The 19,834-nt window shown below is 43.3% G+C and overlaps 1 protein-coding gene across 1 annotated transcript in view; it reads right to left on the bottom strand.

Annotated features, from left to right (window-relative positions):
- LOC124598534 (Down syndrome cell adhesion molecule-like protein Dscam2) overlaps nt 1–19,834 on the bottom strand; it is a 394,502-nt gene that overhangs the window by 318,732 nt on the left and 55,936 nt on the right. The window contains exons 3-4 of the mRNA XM_047136007.1: nt 18,772–18,924; nt 8,383–8,503 (exon numbers count right to left, since the gene is read on the bottom strand). Of these exons, the coding sequence (XP_046991963.1) occupies nt 8,383–8,503; nt 18,772–18,924 (274 nt within the window). The remainder of the gene's footprint in view (nt 1–8,382; nt 8,504–18,771; nt 18,925–19,834) is intronic.

Genomic DNA, 19,834 nt, shown 5'->3' on the forward strand with positions numbered 1-19,834 from the left:
TATAAAGTGGCAGCTGTAATACCCACAGCGGAACTGGAGATTGAGTTTAAGAATGATTCGCAATTGTTGAGAGAAGATCAGATGTCGGATAAAACGTCCGTCATCGAGCGAGGGGATGCAGAGAGGGATGAGGTCTGGTTAAGGCAGTTCGGTCGCTTATACGACGAACTAAGAGATTATAGGGGCCTGTACGGGAGGAGTGTTTATAGGGGGCGCGGGCAGGATTTGCCGCGTCTCGTCCCACAGGAAGATAGTATTTGTGAAGTGATGGAAAGTTCTGGCCCTAACCGGCAAACTTTACCAGAAATAGTTGATGTTAATGGGGAGCACGAGCAAGATTCGTCGTGTTTCGTCCCGCAGGAGTTAGATGTTGAAGTAGTAACGGAAAGTTCTGGCCCTAACCGGCAGACTTTACCGAAAGTTATAGTGGTAGAAGTAGCCGACCCATCCGACGCAAACCTCCAGTTTAAACATTGCGAGAGTATTAAGGAGAAAGATTACGAAAATTTTAGTGATAGCCGGACACGATTGGTAGAAAAGCACATAGATTACAGCGTGTATGAGGTTAGAGCTGACATTATACAGTCAGACGATAGCAGTGTGGGTTGCGCAGATCCAGAGGAAGTAATTTCAGATGCTACTGGGCACATTCCTCCAGGTAGATTGGCAGATGAGATCAATCTGACCAAAGTGGAATCAACGAAGGTGACAATTAGTGAATTGATAGCAAAGCAACACTCACTAGTTGACGAGTTACAGGAAAAGGTTTCGGTATTGGAGGCGAAGCTAGAGACTAAGCCTCAGGACAAACGTGTTGAAATTAAAACTGTATGTGAACAGAGACTGAAAAAGCCGCCAGATAAACCGGATTTAGGATCAAAGCCGGATGGTTTTTTCTGGAATGACCTGGATATAGACGAGGATTTACTGTGGGAAAATAAAGAAACAGTCGAGGACAAGTGTAGACAGATAGTAGTGTCTGTTAATATGCACGACCTACAACTAAACGTGTTGATTGACACCGGTGCAGAATTGAGTGCTGTATCTGGGAAAATATTTGAGTTACTGAAAGACAGACCTGGCATCGTAGTTATGCCAGTAACAGGAGTGAAAATTATCGGTGCTACTGGGAAGGCCAGTAAACCGGTCACAAAACAGATTTTTGTCAACTTCGAGATATGTGGGGCACGATTTGAACAAGAGTTTGTCGTCGTGCCAGACTTAACTACGGAAGTAATTATCGGGTTAGATTGGCTATTAAGGTACCGTGCAGTGATTAACTGCGAAAGCAAAACTTTGACATGTATGTCACTAGATAAAACGATAGTAGTTAGCTTTGACGAGGCAGGAGACGGTGTGCATAGGCAATACCAGCCTATACACATTGTTAACTGGCCGAATGGTATTGACGTAGGTATGAATTTGAACTACTGTAATGTGAGGAATCTCGGCACTGACAATAGTGTAGAAACTGAATTGGAAAGTATTGTAGACGGTGTGTCAAACGTAACACACGAACAAAGACGAGGCCGACTTTCCCGTACCTACTGCCATCACAACCATAGGGCATGGGGCAAATATGAAGCAGAATTTAAGAGAATTATGAACACCTTGAGACATGAATCTACGGGATTTTCTCCAGAGGAAATTCTGTTGGATGACAGAAGTAAAAGTTTAGTGGAAGTGATAATCAAATTCCCTCCACGGATTGACATTAGTATTGGTGTGAAAAAAGATCGTTTGCGAGAAGTAATGAAGCTAAAAGCCGATGCTCGCATACGTCGTCATGACGCTAAAGCGCGTTTTGCTAAGTTTGCAATCGGAGACTTAGTACTTGTAAAAGCTCATGAGAAATCGAGCGAGATAGACCATGAAAACTCTAAATTTAAGTTTGTTTATAATGGACCATATAAAGTCATTGGTATGCCTCACACAAATGCTTACGGAATATTGTAGACTTGAAATTGTACCAACCTAGGATCGATTAATACCACACAATGGGTAATTTATACAGTATGTAAAATAGAGTGTAAGATTTAACGATTTGCTAGATTGCCATGCTTTTGACTGACCAAGGTCATTAAAGAAGTTGTAATTAATAAGTAATTAATTTTGATTAATCAATTTAATTTTAATCAATTTAATCATGATCTAATCAACTGAAAAATCCAAGCTGCTAGTTTAAGTTTTCAGCTGAGTCACAGTAGATTAAGGAATGTAAATATGATTTTGTAAATAGCTGTAAGATTTCATAAATATGTGATTTACTAGTCATTGCCGATGTACTTAGACGCTGTTTTAAGTTTCAGGCTAGTACATGCGTGTGATGATGGACAGTGTTGAGTTATCCACTGTGATAGTATTAAGGGACTCCTTGAGATTACTCGGGAGTGAGTTTTTCCTAAAGAATTCAGTGAAACGGACGTTCTGGAAACGCCGTCATAAGGGCAAGTGAGATCAAGCGTGCCGCACACGCGGGCGCAACAATACTGGCGAGGCGAGCCGCTGTCGGCTCTTGTGCCGCTGTTGGCTCTTGTGCCGCTGTCGGCATCCTTTGTACTCGCGAGTACGGAATGTGGAGTTGCTTTTCTTCCCGGACAGCTGATGTGAAAGGATTCTGCTGTCAATAGTTATGTTTTATTTTATCTGCTGTATATTATTTTCTTGTTTAGCGTTAATTGGACATGACGAGAAAATTAATTATGAAAAGGTTACATAAAAATGTGTATTCTATGTAATTAATTATTAGTTTGCGTATTTTGATATACCTGTTTTTTATGACCATGCACTCTGATCAATTTTGCAAATAGTATTCCATTTCTTATAGTGTTACGAATTTTAATGATTTTGGAATAGCTAAACCATTTTCTATGTTTTTTATGAATTTTGATATGTTGTCAACCTGTTTTACTTTGTGCAAGATGACAGAGTGGAATAAGATTAGCAGTGTCTCCACTCAATTATTATTGTCTAAAAATTGGTTTATGATTAATTAGGCGAATGCTAAATTTTTTTGATGTTTTGAGCATATGCATTTCCGCTGTGTCTTTTTTGGGACATTTTCTGAGTCTGTTTACGTTACACGAACATCCTCAGACAATGTGGGGCACGTGTAACGCCGGAAATGCATATCCTCCTATTTCCATCTATTGTACTATTATTTTTTTCCTTGTTTTGTTACCTCAAGATATGACATTTCTGTCTCTTTATATATTGTAATTGCTTTACTGTTTGGATATATTTATATTTATGCACTTATGTCGATGTATAATTGGTTTGTTTCGCAAATATTATTTGTATTTTTACGCTGGGTCTTGCCTAGGGAAAACTGCTATCGAACGATTACATCGATAGGTCGTGTGAAGACTCAAAGTGTGTAGGATCTTTGGTAGTGTTAACTCTGCCGCGTGGAGCGCGGGCGGAGCAGAGAGTGTGGCGGGAGTAGCGAGTGGAGCAGGTGTTGTGTGACGCTCCCGCGAGTTGCCGCGCTTTCGGGGTTTGGCAGCATGTAATTGCGCTCGACTCGCGATGATAGTTTCTGACATGGTGTCGCGGACGGGAAGCATTAGCTGGCGCACATCAAGAGCCCGTTTCGCCTGGTGACCGTGTCGGGAAGAAGGCCCGCCAACATCCAGCTTCTGCAACAGCGACGGCCGACAATGAGTGACTGTCGCCACCTCCTCGATCGACGGCTTCGAACCTTCAATCAACCAACAAGGAAGACTGGAAGCACGTAAAGTTTTAGAACTGTATGGCAGACCTCAGCTTTTAATCTTGTTCCATTTGCCTCGCAAAATTACAGCAACTTAGCATGAACCTTTGTTGCTCATTGTCCCAATTGCATTACCAAGCAAGGTCCCTTCCTTTTCCGGAATGAACCCGAGTGTCGTTGAAATTCAGACGCCAGCATTAAAGTAACATCATTTCACTGCTTTAATCTCAAAGGTATTCATAGCTGGCTTCAATATTCAGATTACACAAGCACAAATTAAGAGTGCGAGTTTTGTTATCGTATTTTAGCTTACCTGTGACTGCAGCTCAGCTTGGTACGTACTAAATTTTACTATTGTTAATTGTTCAGGATCATTTAATTCAAGTTCAAAGTTAAATCTCTTATTTCTAAATTGCGTAGATTCAAGTAGTTTTTGAAATGATTGTTGAGGTAGTCCAAGACTAACCGTATTTTACTGAATTTCGATGTGCTTCAAAAAGAAAGCTCACTATTCACTTCAGTCACTAAATTAACTTTCGATTTTCCGGTTATTAATTCTTTTGCTAAATTAAGTCAGGGTGTAGCGAAATTTATTACTTCTGACAAACTTTCAGTTTTCACACTACACGTGTCAACCTTCAGTTGCCACGCTTCTAGTGCTAATTATATGTGTAATAACCTTTCTTTTTCAGTTACTATAGTAATTGTCCTTAGGACTGGCGACCGTGATTTCCCCCAAATCTCAAATACCTAATTACCGCTAGTTAATTGTTAACGTAACGGCTGCACATTTACCTTCTTTATTAACTTTACCCCTTTTCAAAATTAATTTCCACCAGTTTCATTAGCACTTTTCCTTTCATTTAGATGTAACCCTTTCCTCCCTCTTTACCGACAGGTTAACTTCGGTGACGATTGCTTTTCCAAAACTCCCATTAGGTACACGCGGTTTCATTTTTCACTGTCATTAAGGTCGGTAAGTGAGGGGGAGGTTACAAGGTCATCAGTCCCCTAGAACTTAGAACTACTTAAACCTAACTAACCTAAGGACATCACACACACATCCATGCCCGAAGCAGGATTCGAACCTGCGACCGTAGTGGTCTCGCGGTTCCAGACTGAAGCGTCTAGAACCGCTTGGCCACACCGGCCGGCAGGTACTAGGTATTCAGAAATTAAATTATGGACGAAACCGACATTTGAAACAGAAATTATATCAATTTGTTTTAAAACTTTCATTATCTGTCAGTACCTTTCATTCACAAGGGTGCGTGCAGATATTTTTATGGCTGCATGCGACTGTTCAAGAGTAAGCTTAAGCTGTTGATAGTGGATACTATTTCTGTTCCTAGTGCTATATTTACGACTGCTACTATTATTTCCATATTGTGTCCGATTTTGCATGTCAAACTTCATACGAGAGTAAATATATTGCTAGGCTATTGTAGTATGCCTGATTTTTTTCAAACAGTTACCAACATGAAGTTTGAGGATGTACGCTAGACATTATCCTTGCAACATGTTTCTAGACAATGACTACTTCGTGTCTATATGTGAAATTCCTCAGCTAATCTTTCCATACGATTTCAAGGGAACTATGTACAGTATGCTAATTTTCTAATACTTTGATCACAAATATCAGTAATTTATGATTTTAAATTCAAGTTCTATTCATACCCAGAACGCAAAACTACAATTTTAACGTCTAAAAGAAATGTAACGCCAAGTCACTTTCAATTCGACGGATAGTAACGCAGTAGTGTATGTAAGGCACCAACCACAAATCAGCAGGTTGTCGCCATGGTGATGGTTAACTGCAGTAGCTGCTGAAACGTTAGTAGTTTTGTCACATTATGACGCAGTCGCACACCCATAACAATCATACTGAAATTGATGTAGGATATTTGGCTTGTTTTCCACTCATGGACATTCCTAGTGTGTAGTGCGAATCCACTGTGGAGGAGTATTTGGGACTGCAGGCCGCCGCCCCCTCCCCCCTTTCCGCTCCAGAAGAGTTTCTGAGACATCAGAGAAAACTCTCTGAATATTCCGTGCAGGGAAAGCAGTCCCGAGTTACACATTATCTTCGAATCTCAGGAAACATCTCCACCCCCCTCCCAAGTATCACAATCTTCGAAATTGGCACTGACCCAATCCCATTCAGTTCTCAATGCCTTCCTCAACTCCCAGTCAAGCTTGAGAGGTTCCATGCCCTCTTTTGCATGTCTCCATTCATTTTCATCAATTTTATTAATGTTCTATGACATTGCACGGTAGTAACAGGCCGAATAAGGTTATAGTAATGGGCGTATTGGTACTGAGAGCCCAAAAAATACTTTTCACTTGATTCCTAAACATGTTGTTCTCCTTCCCTGGGTAGCCTGTTCAAGACAAGCATTTGAGGACGCGGCACACGGCACTTCCGGTTTGGGGCTGCACTTCCCTGAATTCTGAGAGGTTCGTACAATAGGCTTAAGCGCCTGGGGGAACGACTGACGTCGGTCGAGTTTCGCCTATTGTATGCAGGGCGAAACGACCTGCGAGACGCCTGAGTGTCGCCGCAGTTTATGTGTTTTCCGGCGCGTCCGGAACGAAGATTCCTGGCACGGACTGACTGCATTGTCCTCATGATTCTGAGAATAATTGTGGACTGTGCCCTGCTGGGTGCGACTGACTGGCCGGTGGTCTAGGCAGGTTGTTATCGTAGGTGGTTAAACGGCAAGTTCAGTGCCCTCAGCTGAATAGCAGAGGCATGATTGGTCAACATAAACTGAGGCTAGTTGACGTCATAAAGCCCTGCTTGAAATTGGAGGGAACGGTCGCTATTGGCGCAAATGATGTTCCGAGACAGTGAGGGGGGGGGGGGGGGTAATTTTGGAATCAGCACTGAATGCTGATTCGCGGTTTTCGAGGAGAGTAGGGAGTTGAGCAATGCTGGCTTCGCTCTTGCATCACATCACAGAGAAGATTAGGGATCTGATGTTCCTCAGAGTCGGACAGTCTTGCGACATGGTCGCTCTTTTTTGGAAGAACTTAGAATTCTTCGGACAATCCCTCAGCAGCACGCGCGCTCACTTTGCCACAAGTCCACCTTGCTTGTGTCTCCATGTGATCCTATTTGAGCTCTCACTACTAATTGCGATACTGCTGTATAGTCAGAAGGTTAATATTTGATTCATTAGGACCTCCAGTCATTATCGTCAATCTATTGCATCACAGAGAGTAGGAGCCCGTTGTTCTCGAGCCAACTCTAGTTCTCATAATAGTTCAGTATACCCTATCCTTTAACATACTGTTTGTGTCGACAGTCATGTGCATTTATGTTCTGATGTATAATAAATCTCATTGTAATATTTAATTCGATATCAAAAGAAAAATTCGGAGTAGGTATTAAAATTCATGGAGAAGAAGTAAAAACTTTGAGGTTCGCCGATGACATTGTAATTCTGTCAGAGACAGCAAAGGACTTGGAAGAGCAGTTGAACGGAATGGAGAGTGTCTTGAAAGGAGGATATAAGATGAACATCAACAAAAGCAAAACGAGGATAATGGAATGTAGTCGAATTAAATCGGGTGATGCTGAGGGAATTAGATTAGGAAATGAGACACTTAAAGTAGTAAAGGAGTTTTGCTATTTAGGGAGTAAAATAACTGATGTTGGTCGAAGTAGAGAGGATATAAAATGTAGACTGACAATGGCAAGGAAATCGTTTCTGAAGAAGAGAAATTTGTTAACATCGAGTATAGATTTAAGTGTCAGGAAGTCGTTTCTGAAAGTATTTCTATGGAGTGTAGCCATGTATGGAAGTGAAACATGGACGATAACTAGTTTGGACAAGAAGAGAATAGAAGCTTTCGAAATGTGGTGCTACAGAAGAATGCTGAAGATAAGGTGGGTAGATCACGTAACTAATGAGGAGGTATTGAATAGGATTGGGGAGAAGAGAAGTTTGTGGCACAGCTTGACTAGAAGAAGGGATCGGTTGGTAGGGCATGTTTTGAGGCATCGAGGGATCACAAATTTAGCATTGGAGGGCAGCATGGAGGGTAAAAATCGTAGAGGGAGACCAAGAGATGAATACACTAAGCAGATTCAGAAGGATGTAGGTTGCAGTAGGTACTCGGAGATGAAGAAGCTTGCACAGGATAGAGTAGCATGGAGAGCTGCATCAAACCAGTCTCAGGACTGAAGACCACAACAACAACAACATCATTTCGTAGATATATGCAGAATCCCATTTCCTGTTGTTTATTATGGTAAAGTTCTCTTTTTTGAGTGGATTACGATTTTTATTAAATTATTGTGAGTGTGCACTCCATATTTTACCAACTAGCAGGGTCCACCATCATTTCCTTCCGTTACCGTTGTGCACATAAGTAATTACCTGGTAGATAAGGAGGGGGTCGAATGCATGTCTCGTTCTTATGCAAAATTCGTCAGAATTAAAGAGGTACAAACTCTTCTCCACCCCGGCACCTCGCAAGCTCATAACCATTTCAGCAATTGTGGTGGACTGTCTCAAAGCATTTATGCCACGTCAAAGTAGCCTCTGGATCGAAATACGAATCGTATTATTAATCCCTCGACAACCCTTCCAGCGGGCTTGCACAGAACGCGTTAGGAGCTCAACGGGACAGGAGTGCGTTGCGTTGTCGTGCTGGACACTCACGAGAAGGTGGGTGGCGGGTGCCCCTGGGCGGCGCAGCCCAGCGTCACGTGCTGCCCCTGATCCACCGTCAGTGACGTCACAGACAGCTGCGTCAAGCGCGGCGGCATGCCCCCAGTCGCTTCTGAAAAAAAAAAGAACATAGCATTGTAAGTAGCGGTTATGATGATTACTGGCGAATTAAAGGGACACCGTATCATTTCCACTTACGAAATAGCAGTGGGCAAAGAATGAAGTGGGAAATGAAGTGAAAAGTGTAAGCGTGTTGAGGTGGATGAGTCAACTACCTGTGAAACCTATTATTTAAGCTGGTTCAAATGGTTCAAATGGCTCTAAGCACTGAAGTCGTCAGTCCCCTAGACTTAGAACTACTTTGACCTAATTAACCTAAGGACATCACACACATCCATGCCCGAGGCAGGATTCAAATGGTTCAAATGGCTCTGAGCACTATGGGACTCAACTTCTGAGGTCATTAGTCCCCTGGAACTTAGAACTAGTTAAACCTAACTAACCTAAGGACATCACACACATCCATGCCCGAGGCAGGATTCGAACCTGGGGCCCTAGCAGCAGCGCGGTTCCAGACTCAAGCGCCTAGAACTGCTCGGCTACAGCGGCCGTCTATTTAAAGTGCTTAGTAAGACTATGTGACACGTTGTCAGAGCAAGTGAAAGAAGTTAGTTGGATAATTTTAAGTCACTTCTTTGATTTAGCAGCTAACTAGGTTATCGGTAAAATGTTGTGTAGCTACCAGTCTGCAAAGTAGCTGTATTGGAATATGTTGATAAACAACAATATTAATGGAAACGACATAAATAGTAATAAAAGTAGTAAGTGTGAGAAATAAGTACTGCAGTCAAAAATGTCAAACATGTTAAATTACTTGAAATGCTAGTGTAAACGCAGAAGTTTTCATCGATGCAGAAAATGAACATTTCTTGGCCAAAGGAAGATGGTAAATTGAAGCTGATGGAACACCCAAAGACGTTAGTGTAGACCTTGGAAATTGAGTTGGGGCTCCAAAATATCTATGACTTAATGAGGAAAATAAAAAAAGTAGAGACTGCACACAAAATGTTACTAGCAAAAATATCACTTACAAATCGAAATGGGCATACGATTTGGTGTACCTAGTATTAAATACAACAAAACATTAAAAACAAAACCTCGATACAGTCAGAAATGTAAGTTTTTTCAACCGAAATTTAACTGAAATATTGCGTAAATGTATGTTATAAGCCAAACACATTCATTTCTACAAGTGCTTCAACTCGACACATAGTGACGTAATAGTGTATATAAGGCACCAACCACAAAAAATGGTTCAAATGGCTCTGAGCACTATGGGACTTAACATCTGAGGTCATCAGTCCCCTAGAACTTAGAACTAATTAAACCTAACTAATCTAAGGACATCACACACACCCGAGCCCTAGGCAGGATTCGAACCTGCGACCGTAGCGGTCGCGCGGTTCCAGACTGAAGCGCCTAGAACCGCACGGTCACTCTGGCAGGCACCAACCACAAATCAGCAGGTTGTCGCCATGGTGATGGTTAACTGCAGTAGCTGCTGAAACGTTATAAGCCAAACGTTTTATCTCAAGTACAGATAGTGTTGAGGATAAGTGGACAAAGTTCAAAACCATCGTACAATATGCATTAGACGAGTATGTGCTAAGCAAGATGGTAAGAGATGGGAAAGAGCCTCCGTGGTTCAAAAACCGACTTAGAAAACTGCTATGGAAGCAAAGGGAACTTCACAGCAAACATAAAAGTAGCCGAGCGGTTCTAGGCGCTTCAGTCTGGACCCGCGTGACCGCTACGGTCGCAGGTTCGAATCCTGCATCGGGCATGGGTGTGTGTGATGTTCTTAGGTTAGTTAGGTTTAGGTAGTACTAAGTTCTAGGCGACTGATGATCTAAGTTGTTAAGTCCCATAGTGCTCAGAGCCATTGAACCATAAACATAGCCAAAGCCTTGCAGACAAACAAAAAATTACACGAAGCAAAATACAGTTTGAGGAGGGCTATGCGAGAGGTGTTCCATGAATTCTAAAGTAAGGTTCTATGCACTGACTTGGCAGAATATCCTAAGAAATTTTGGTCTTCTGTCAAAGCGGTAGGTGGACCAAAACAAAATGTCCAGAAACAGTGTGACAAAAAGGTACTGAAACAGAGGATGACAGACTAAAGGCCGAAATACTAAATGTCTTTTTCCATAGCTGTTTCACAGAGGAAGACTGCACCGTAATTCCTTCTCTAGATTGTCGCACATATGACAAAATGGTAGATATCGCAATGATGACAGAGGGATAGAAAAACAATTAAAATCGCTCAAAAGAGGAAAGGCCGCTGCAACTGATGGGATGCCAGTTCGATTTTACACAGAGTACGCGAAGGAACTTGCCCCCCCTCCCCCTTCTTGCAACGGTGTACCGTAGGTCTTTAGAAGAGTCTTCTAAAAGATTGGAAAAGGGGCGTGGGACAGATGTGCAGAACTATAGACCTATATCTCTAACGTCAGTTCTAGAATTTTGGCACACTTATTGTGTTCGAGTATAATGACTTTTCTGGAGACTAGAAATCTACTCTGTAGGAATCAGCATGGGTTTCGAAAAAGACGATCGTGTGAAACCCAGACTCAAAGGGCCATAGACACGGGTTCCCAGGTAGATGCCGTGTTTCTTGACTTCCGCAAGGCCTTTGATACAGTTCCTCACAGTCGTTTAATGAACAAAGTAAGAGCATATCGACAATCAGACCAATTTTGTGATTGGATTGAAGAGATCCTAGATAACAGAACGCAGCATGTTCAAAATGGTTCAAATGGCTCTGAGCACTATGGGACTTAACATCTATGGTCATCAGTCCCCTAGAACTTAGAACTACTTAAACCTAACTAACCTAAGGACAGCACACAACACCCAGCCATCACGAGGCAGAGAAAATCCCTGACCCCGCCGGGAATCGAACCCGGGAACCCGGGCGTGGGAAGCGAGAACGCTACCGCACGACCACGAGATGCGGGCCACGCAGCATGTCATTCTCAATGGAGAGAAGCCTTCCAAAGTAGGAGTGATTTCCGGTGTGCTGCAGGGGAGGGTCGTAGGACCGTTGCTATTCACAATATATATAAATGACCTTGTGGATAACATCGGGAGTTCACTGAGGCTTCTTGCGGATGATGCTGTAGTATATCGAGAGGTTGAAACAATGGAAAATTGTACTGAAATGCAGGAGGATCTGCAACGAATTGACGCATTGTGGAGGGAATGGCAATTGAATCTCAATATAGACAAGTGTAATGTGCTGCGAATACATAGTAAGATAGATCCTTTACCATTCCGGTACAATATAGCATGTCAGTAACTGGAAGCAGTTAATTCCATAAATTATCTGGGAGTAGGCATTAGGAGTTATCTAAAATGGAATTACCATATAAAATTAATCGTCGGTAAAGCAGACGCCAGACTAAGATTCATTGGAAGAATCCTAAGGAAATGCAGTCCGAAAACAAAGGAAGTATGTTACAGTACACTTGTTCGCCCACTGCTTGAATACTGCTCACGGGTTGGGATCCGTACCAGATAGGGTTGATAGAAGAGATAGAGAAGATCGAAAGGAGAGCAGCACGCTTGGTTACAGTATCATTTAATAAGCGCGAAAGCGTTACGGAGCTGACATATAAACTCCAGTGGAAGACTCTGCAAGAAAGACGCTCATTAGCTCGGTACGGGCTTTTGTTGAAGTTTCGAGAACGTACCTTCACCGAGGAGTCAAGCAGTATATTGCTGCTTCCTACGTATATCTTGCGAAGAGACCATGAGTATAAAGTCAGAGAGATTAGAGCCGACGCAGAGGCATACCGACAATCTTCCTTTCCACGAACAATACGAGACTGGAATAGAAGGGAGAACCTATAGAGCTACTCAAGGTACCCTCCGCCACACACCGCCAGGTGGCTTGCGGAGTATGGATGTGGATGTAGATGCTTATTATCAGTCTTGCAAATGCAATCAGTATGCTACGTATGAAGTCAACAGGTAATTTTTGTATCACACGTCGAACGAAAGAAACCAAATAGAATGAGAAATTACTAATAAAAGAAATCAGTGCTTCGCTCATGCTTAATTTTCTGGAGGTAACACGAACGGGCGCATTGATCTTCAGTAAAACGCGAAAGCGTCTAGGTTGCTTTTGACCTTTGTCACTAACAAACAACATCGAATAATTACAGGGTCTTTGGGCATCAAAATATGTAGCCCGTGTTTCAGCACTGACATCTCACTGGATGACACATGTCCAGCGTACTCTGAGCGACTCAGAGGTTGGCTTGAGAATCTGATCAGCTAATGCCGCACCCGTGTTGCAAATTAAATATCACTGCCTTCGAAAGAAGGAACTGTGGATAGGGATTTAAGCTTAGAAACTTTAATTACGAGGTTTAATTAAAAAATCCAATATCGGAGACTTTTCCTCATATCGGAAAAAATGTCAAATTAACTTCCACTACGTGGCCGTGTCCCTTATACCACCGCATGAATGAATAGTCGTAGAGTCTGTAATTTGTTCATTCGGTACTGGGAAAAATTCAATAAATCTCAATATGAGGAGTTTAATTTTGACAACATTACTTCCGGCAACGTGGATTTCCGATTACTCGATTCATGCGTCCAACACGAGCAGATACAACGTGTTCCAAATAGTAATTATCGCAGTTGATGAAATATTCGAGTGACACTTATGAAGACAAATCATGCAGACCAATAATCCCTTCAGCATTCTGTGATACTCAGGAAATTACTCATCACAGCTATTTTTTGGTTTCAGAGACGTGGCAAGTTCGTGTAATCACCATCTTCAGATTCTGTGGAATAGATAAGTGTCAAGAGACAGTATGCATTTAACATCAAATGCCCAGTTAGATGTATACATAAGATAACAAATACTTGCAATTACGAGATAGAACAATTGCAAGTAGTCAATCACCTCAAAAAAATCAATTGACCTTTCTGGAGACCGTGCGGTAACCACCATAAAGTGTCTTCTACGTGTCATCACCCTTCTGACCGCAGGCCATTAATTCCTCTCATGTGCCATCTTTCTCAGAGTACCAATTGCAATTTAGGTTCTCATTTCTTTGCTGGATGTATTCCAGTTTCTGTCTTTCTCTACAGGTTTTTCCCTCTACAGTTCTCTCTAGTACCATGATGTCTTAATAGAAGTCCTGTCATCTTGTCTCTTCTTCTTCTCATTGTTTTCCATATACTCTTTCCTCGCCGGTTCTGCGGACAACCTCCTAGTTTGTTGCCTTATCAGTCCAGCTAATTTTCAACATTCTCCTGTAGTACCACACCTCAAATGCTTCGATTCTCTTCTGTTCCGGATTTTCCGTTGTCCATGTTTCACAAACAGACAATGCTGTACTCTAAATGCACATTCTCAGAAATTTCTTCCTCATATTAAGGCCCATATTTAATATTAGGAATACATTTTTTCTGGCAGAAATGCCCTCTTTCTCAATGCTAGTTTCCTTTTTATGGCCGGCCGGGGTGGCCGAACAGTTCTAGGCGCTACAGTCTGGAACCGCGAGACCGCTACGGTCGCAGGTTCGAATCCTGCCTCGGTCATCGACGTGTGTGATGTCCTTAGGTTAGTTAGGTTTAAGTCGCTCTAAGTTCTAGGAGACTGATGACCTCAGAAGTCAAGTCCCATAGTGCTCAGAGCCATTTGAACCATTTTTTCCTTTTTATGTCCTCCTTGCTTCATCCATCATGAATTATTTTCCTGTCTAGGTAGCAGAATCTCTTTACTTCATGATTCCCATTTCTGATGATACGGTTCTCGCTGTTCTCATTCTGCTACTTCTCATTGCCTTCGTCTGTCTTCGGTTTACTCTCAATCCATATTCGGTACTCCCAGTTCATTCCATTCAACACATCCTGTAATTCTTCTAAATTGTCACTGAGCATAGCAATCTCATCAGCAAACTTTATCGGTGATAACCGCCGGCCGAAGTGGCCGTGCGGTTCTAGGCGCTGCAGTCTGGAACCGCTTGACCGCTACGGTTGCAGGTTCGAATCCTGCCTCGGGCATGGATGTGTGTGATGTCCTTAGGTTAGTTAGGTTTAGGTAGTTCTAAGTTCTAGGGGACTGATGACCACAGCAGTTAAGTCCGATAGTGCTCAGAGCCATTTGGTGATAACCTCTCACCTTGAATTTTAATTCCACTCTTTTGTTTTCGTCATTGCTTCTTCGGTGAATAAATTGAACAGCAGAGTCCAAAGACTACCTCCCTGGGTTACACCCTTTTTAATCCGAACACTCCGTTCTTGATCTTCCAGTCTTGTTGTCCTCTGGTTCTTGTCCATACTGTATATTATACGTCTCTATCTGTAGTTTATCCCTATTTTTCTCAGAATTCGAACATGTTGCAACATTTTATATTGTCACAAGCTATTTCCAGGTCAACAGATCCTATGAACTTGCCTTGATTTTTCTTCAGTCTTGCTTTCATTATCAACCGCAACGTCAGAAAGGCCTCTCTGGTTCCGTTACCTCTTCTAAAGCCAAGCTGATAGTCACCTAACAGAACTTGAATTTTTTCCATTCTTCTGCACATTATTCCTCTCAGCAACTTGAATGTATGAGCTGCTAAGCTGGTTGTGTGATAATTCCTGCATTTAAAAGATCTTGCTCTCTTTGGAATTGTGTGGATGACGTTTTTCCGAAAGTCTCGTGCACTTTACACAACAACTTGAATAGTCGTTTGGCTGGCACTTACCCCAATGATTTCGGAAATTAGTGTGGAATGGTATTTATCCCCTTTGCCTTATTTGAACGTAAGTTGTCCGAACCTCTTTTAAATTCTGACTCTTATAATAGAATCCTTATCTCTTCCTCGTTGTCCCCTGCTTCTTTTTCTGTCTCATCAACAGACGAGTCTTCCCCCTCATAGAGACCACAGTGTACTCTGTCCACCAATTCGATCTTTCCTCAGCATTTAACACCGGGATAGCCATTGCACTCATAATGTTACCGCCCTTGCTTTTAGTATTACCGAAGGTTGTTTTGACTTTTCTATACGCTGTGTCAGTTGTAAGCGTAGGCTTCCGCGGCCGTTGTCTTCTTCAATAAAATTCTTCAGGGTATCAGACCGCATCGTCATAATTTAAAATGCGCCAACGTTTCGGCCAGCGTTGCAGCTAGCCTTCATCGGGGCCTTACGTTAACTGCTAAATGAACACACTTGGTTCCTTAAATAGCTGCACGAGAAAACCGTGTCGTTACTTGATTGGTTGTAAAAGGAGGAGGAGGAGGGGTGAAAGGTATGCTTTATTGGTGTTTCCTTTATTATCTGTCATTGGCTGAAATAGCTGTTTTCTATTGGTCTTTATATTAATCCACCCCATTGGAGGAGACGGACGAATAGCGAACAGGTGATGGCTGTGACGTCACACTGTTTCCATGCTGTCCAGAAGCCGGCTGCGGCGTGCCATTGCTTTGTGTGCTCGCGACCACTACTGCGGCTCTCCGCGTGTCTGCATGGGCCGCCACGGCTCTGCCGCCGCTCCGTAGCCCTGCTATTGCAGGCAGCCAAGACCTCGGAAGCTTGTACTCGTCCTCTCTATTCATGTTGGCGGGTCTTTTGGCTATTTCTATCGCCTCTCTAATCTTTCTTCTGAAAGTGAGAGGCTGTTTCGCCAGGACGCGGGCTTCTTGAAAAAATATTGGTTTCCCGCACTCGTCTCTGTGTTCCGCCACTGCTGACTTAGTGTGTTGTTTCAGGCGGATATATCCTTCATGTTCCGAGAGCCTTGTGCTAATCAGACGTCCCGTCTCACCTATGTAGACTAATCCACACGCACAACCAATTTCATACACGCCAGCTGTGTGTAGTTAGTCAACTGCATCCTTGGTAGAACCGAGCATGTCTGATATTTTGTTTCTGCTTCGGAAAATTGGTTTGATGTCGGCTTTTCGTAGAATTTTGCCAATACGTTCGGTGATCCCTTGTACATATGGTAACAGCAATGCTCTGGCGCATTTTAAATTATGACGATGCGGTCTGATACCCTGAAGAATTTTATTGAAGCTGTGTCAGTTCTTCCGACAATCATTGTTCATGTTCCTGATGTAGCCAAGTCGTCTTACCTTCCCTGCAATTCCTGTTTATTTCATTCCTACGTCACCTGTATTTCTGTAGGTCTATTCCTGAATATCTCTGAACGTTTTTGTACTTCCTTCTTTCGTCGATCAACTGAAGTACTTCTCATGTTACCCATTGTTTCTTTGCAGTTACCGACCGGTGAGTGGATGGCGTTCAGGTATCGTACAGCCGTTACGGCGCCTTCCATGGCTACCAGCGGCGTACGTCGGCCCCAAATAATGCCAACCCAAAACAGCAGGGAATCTCCACCTTGCTGCACTGGCTGGACAGTGCGTCTAAGGCGTTCAGCCTGTCCGGGTTGTCTCCAAACACGTCTCCGATGATTTTCTGGTTGAAGGCATATGCGAAGGTCATCGGTGAAGAGAACGTGACGCCAATCCTGAGAGGCCCATTCGGCATGTTGTTGAGCCCATGTGTACCGCGCTACATGATGCCGTGGTTGCAAATGTGGACGTCGCCATGGACGTCGGGAGTGAAGTTGCCCATCATGCAGCCTATTGCGCTCAGCATGAGTCGTAACACGACGTCCTGTGGCTGCACGAAGAGCATTATTGAACATGGTGGCGTTGCTGTCGGCATTCCTCCTAGCCATAATCCACAGCTGGCGGTTATGCACTGCAGTAACAGCCCTTGGGCAGCCTGAGTGAGGCATGTCATCGATAGTTGCTGTCTCTCTGTATCTCCTCGCTGTCCGGACAACATCGCTTTGGTTCACTCCGAGACGCCTGGACACTTCCCTTGTTGAGAGCCCCTCCTGGCACAAAGTAACAGTGCGAACGCGATCGAACCGCGATATTGACCGCCTAGGTATGGACGAACTACAGATAACTGGAGCCGTGTACGTCCTTCCCCCTGGAATGACTGGAACTGATCGTCTGTCGGACCTCGTGCGTCTAACAGGCGCTGCTCATGCATGGTTGCTTACATCTTTGGGCGGGTTTAGTGACATCTCTGAACAGTCAAAGGGACTGTATGTGTGATACAATATCCACAGTCAACATCTATTTTAGTGTGGCCGAGCGGTTCTAGGCGCTTCAGTCCGGAACCGCGCGGCTGCTACGGTCGCAGGTTCGAATCCTGCCTTGGGCATGGATGTGTGTGATGTCCTTAGGTTTAAGTAGTTCTAAGTTCTAGGGGACTGTTGACCTCAGATGTTAAGTCCCATAGTGCTCAGAGCCATTTTGAACATCTATTTTCAGGAGCTCTGTGAACCAGGGTGATGCAACAAAACTTGTACATATATGCAGTTTTTTGAGCAAGCAGTAAAGGAAACAGAAGAAAAATTCGGAGTAGGCATTAAAATAAATGGAGAAAAAATAAAAACTTTGAGTTTCGTCGATGACATTGTAATTCTGTCAGAGACAGCACAGCACCTGGAAGAGCAGCTGAACGGAATGGACAGTGTCTTGAAAGGAGGATACAAGATGAACATCAACAAAAGCAAAACGAGGATAATCGAATGTAGTCGAATTAAATCGGGTGATGCTCAGGGAATTAGATTAGGAAATGAGACACTTAAAGTAGTAAAGGAGTTTTGCTATTTAGGGAGCAAAATAACTGATGATGGTCGAAGTAGAGAGGATATAAAATGTAGACTGGCAATGGCAAGGAAAGCATTTCTGAAAAAGAGAAATTTGTTAACATCGAGTATAAATTTAAGTGTCAGGAAGTCGTTCCTGAAAGTGTTTGTATGGAGTGTAACCATGTATGGAAGTGAAACGTGGACGATAAATAGTTTAGACAAGAAGAGAATAGAAGCTTTCGAAATGTGGTGCTACAGAAGAATGCTGAAGATTAGATGGGTAGATCACATCACTAATGAGGAGATATTGAATAGAATTGGGGAGAAGAGGAGTTTGTGGCACAACTTGACTAGAAGAAGGGATCTGTTGTTAGGACATATTCTGAGGCATCAAGGTATCACCAATTTAGTATTGGAGGGCAGCGTGGAGGGTAAAAATCGTAGAGGGAGACCAAGAGATGAATACGCTAAACAGATTCAGAAGGTTGCAGTAAGTACTGGGAGGTGAAGAAGCTTGCACAGGACAGAGTAGCATGGAGAGCTGCATCAAACCAGTCTCTGGACTGGAGACCACAACGACAATATACAGTTTAGTGGGGTCTTTCTTGCATTTGATCTGGATGAAAACTTAATTACGTTGCGTAGCACAGTTTCGGGAATCTGTCAGATTAACTCATCCCGTGCTGTGGGACAGCTTACCTGTGACGGTGAGCAGCTGAGCCGGGGTGCTGCTGCGGCGCTCCCCAGTGAGTGCGTGCAGCGTGAGGCAGCTGTAACGGGAGGAGGCGTCCGCCGCCGTGGCACGCCTCACCAGCAGGTCCCCGGTGCTCGTCACCACGAAGCGGCCGCCGCCTGCAACTGGAGAAGTCACCTGTGTCACGCGCTGGGTCTAGCTTTGTTGTACAACATCTTAGCTGGCCACTCGTTGGCTCTGAGGACTATGGGACTTAGAACTACATAAACCTAACTAACCTAAGGACATCACACACATCCATGCCCGAGTCAGGATTCGAACCTGCAACCGTAGCGGTCACGGGGTATCACACTGTAGCGCCTAGAACCGCTCGGCCACTCCGGCCGGCCTGGCCGCTCGTCATATTAATTACTGTTTCTACGTCTTTCATTACTGAAACTTAAATGATCTTGTGATGTTATGGGGTGAGTAGTATTTGATCATAAGCAAGGGACGCGATCTTGACGTAAGCAACCTGTTGCGGCGGCGCGGTTCCTTCCGTCCATTTTACGACGGACCTGCACCTACCTGTGAACATTGTCTCAGCAGATCATCAGTAGGGAAGCCGAGCGAAACCTACTGTACTTCGACATGAACCAGGCTGTCATTAAAGTCACTAATCTCCGTTTCGGGAGAAAGTTTTCACACGAAATTAGAGGTTGGAAATTCTGTCCTTAACTAATATATTCTGAAACTTAGGTCAACAAGTATCACTGCCAAGCCCGTGCTAGTCTTAACTCAGTCACTCACAATCCCTTTTACTTACGTTAGCAAGTTTATGGTGTTGCATTTCCCGAAAACGTAATAGCTACAAAAATATTGATTGTTTTTGATTCATAATGCTCGCCAAATATTAAGTCTGTCGGTACCAAATGCAGTCACAGCTTTTAGCCACCAACCTGCTTAATACGCCTTGCGGCATATATGTCTTTTCTCGTCACAAAATTCACTTAAAAATTCCGAATTTTCTACATACCCATCGGAATAATTATGCCGTCACTTTACAACACTTTTGATGTATGAAACACT

Source organism: Schistocerca americana, chromosome 1 (genome assembly GCF_021461395.2).
Source record: "Schistocerca americana isolate TAMUIC-IGC-003095 chromosome 1, iqSchAmer2.1, whole genome shotgun sequence".
NCBI lineage: Eukaryota > Metazoa > Arthropoda > Insecta > Orthoptera > Acrididae > Schistocerca > Schistocerca americana.